Genomic DNA, 2,558 nt, shown 5'->3' with positions numbered 1-2,558 from the left:
CTTGGACGAGCGCATCGCCGCGTACAAGCGTCTCCTCGCCATCGGCCGCATTGAAGACCCCGCTCCTGTCGACACACAAGACATACTTGCCATAGCAGGCCACGTGTAAAACACACAGAGATCCATGCATCTAATACATATATTTCATAGCCTCACATCCACCACCGCCGACACTGATAGCAACACTCCTTACCGCAAGCACGCCGCTCTTCCCACATCGCTATCTCCACCCACACGCGCACAAACCCACTGCACACCGCACGCCTCCAGCTTTTCACTGCCCTTGTCGTATCCGGTGCTCGCTAGGCCTCCACCCAAAGTTGCTTGGCGACGGCGGATATCGACCCCGCTCCTCAGGACAAGTCCTGCGCTCAATCTGTGAGCTTCGTCGTCGGAGTTGGGTGGGCGGAGGCCACTAGAGATCTGAGGGTTTCGGACATTAAAAGGGAAGGCTGAGATGCTAGGTTCCCTGTCGGCAGGGTGTTTATTCGTGACGCTCTCCTATTGGCCAGTTAAAAACATTACTAAGGTTTTAAAACGGTTAGCTGTAGAGAATACGTCACAATTTTGAGTTGAGTTTGTCATTATTTGAAAGATAGCCGCCCCTATTAGTGGCCCCCCTCCCGCGCATCGGGTTTCATTCATGAATTTGCGGGCTGAAACGCACACTGCTCCAAGCCCATAATAGTGCTAGATAAGAAAAAGTCGATTTTCTCGGCCTACTGGCCTCTACAGCTCATTTCCTGGCGCCTGTGAATCGCCTAAGCTGACTGAACTCGTCGTACTTTGTGTAAACGTATTAATGTGATTTCCCTACACCTGGCTTTAATTTGTGTCAGCCCGAACGGTCGGAAAATGTAGGGAAGTCGGAACCGTTGCGATATGGAACATTACGCCGGCAGGTGGGAGGCGCGGAAGTTAATATCGACACCACGTAAATCGCTACCAACACCATGTAAATAAATCACTATCAACACCACGCACGGTACAGTGTACTGTAATTTTGGTACAAAACGTTTAGAGAGAACTTCGTCAAGTCCGTTGCCAAGGTATTACACCAAATGAATTGTCAATCGATACACCGTCGTAGAGAAATAACTACTCGTACACTAAGCGCTATCAAGACTTGTGCGTTTGGCGACGTGCTGGGGAAAGATACAGGTAGAGAAGTACTGGGTCCATTTTCCAGAATATTAGCTGATTGAAGACAGCAATACTATATTTTAAAATGTGCTTTAGAAAGATAAATTGTAGTGTGTTATATATAGCGTACAACACACTTGTCGCGAGGCAATGCAAGCAAAAATATGATCAGTTTCGAAACGTCCGCACATTCGAAATAAATCCAAAACTTCTTTGCTGAACGTTGCGTTTTCATTCCGGGATTGGCCACCCCCTAGCGCTGTACACGACCCCAGATGACAACTCGTGCCGACGTATTGGGACCCGTTGACATCACCGAACTCAAACTTCAAGATGAGAACTTGACGTGGGAGATTGATGTCCACGCCGAAGCCTCATTTTCAAGTCGAGCGGAAGCTCAAAATGCAGCAAATGCTTCAGCAAAATCGGTTGGGTACGGCCTCGTCGTTAAACGCTCGTGCCAAGACGCTAACAAAAATACTAGGAGAGTAATCTTTGCCTGTGATCGTCACGAACAACGTCGAACTCACAACATATCTCGCGCTGGTAGTCGTCGCCGACCCAATGCTGCAAGTCGACGTTGCGGATGCAAGATGAAGATTGATATAGTCAGAAGAACCGACGACGAGGGTGTCGCAACGTGGCATATTATTCACGGCCCCATCTCCACTACACATAACCACCCTCCTTCTAAGGAAGTTTCCTCTCATCCAGTTCATTGTCGATCAGAACTAAGCGACAAAATTCGCAGTCATGTCGTAGTGCAATCGCAGACAGGAGTTCGCGCCGTTCAGACCCTGGCAGCTCTGCGTTCGGATGGGTCTGGGACTAATCTCCTTGCTAGAGATATCTACAACGCTCGGCATTCAGCCACCATTTCGTCTCTTTGTTGTCTCTAAAGGATAGAGGCTCTTTTCAAGCAGTTATCAGGCGATGAGTTCTTCTTGTTGGAGAAAAAGGGACGGATTTTGCTTGGTCGCTGCGGACACTGAAGCGAATGATGGAAGAAAACGGCATTGTGCACCCTCAAGTATTTTTTTCAGATCGGGACGAAGTACTTTTGAATTCCTTAGAGCTCGTATTCCCGAACTGCCCTTCACTTTTGTGTCTTTGGCACATTGTTAAGGTCGTCGAGACTCATGCACGGCAACACAGATTCCCTCGAGTCCTCAACACAGAAAAATCAACAGATCGCACACCGAAGTGGAAGGACTCGGAGCAACACCGGGAATTCTGTGATGCATTTTTGGATCTTGTACGTGCTCGTACCGAACCGGAATACAAGGACCGTCGAGCGTATTTACATCGGCTGTCTCACGAGGAACCTACTTACATCGACACGGTTTGGCTCGACATTTGGAAGCGGCGAATAGTTAGATGCTGGACCAATGATGTCGTACACTTTGGACTTCAAG

At 48.6% G+C, this 2,558-nt stretch overlaps 1 protein-coding gene across 1 annotated transcript; it reads left to right on the top strand.

Moving 5' to 3' along the window:
- Positions 1 to 1,418: 1,418 nt before the first annotated feature.
- Positions 1,419 to 2,042, top strand: PPTG_19225 (hypothetical protein; the record flags this gene model as incomplete). Its single annotated transcript, XM_008917565.1, has 1 exon — positions 1,419 to 2,042. The coding sequence occupies one exon, from the start codon at positions 1,419 to 1,421 to the stop codon at positions 2,040 to 2,042; it is 624 nt and encodes a 207-aa protein (XP_008915813.1).
- Positions 2,043 to 2,558: the final 516 nt, after the last annotated feature.

Source organism: Phytophthora parasitica, assembly GCF_000247585.1.
Source record: "Phytophthora parasitica INRA-310 unplaced genomic scaffold supercont2.106, whole genome shotgun sequence".
NCBI lineage: Eukaryota > Oomycota > Peronosporomycetes > Peronosporales > Peronosporaceae > Phytophthora > Phytophthora nicotianae.
Note: the sequence above shows the minus strand (reverse complement) of the source record. Positions and strands in the feature narration are given on the sequence as shown.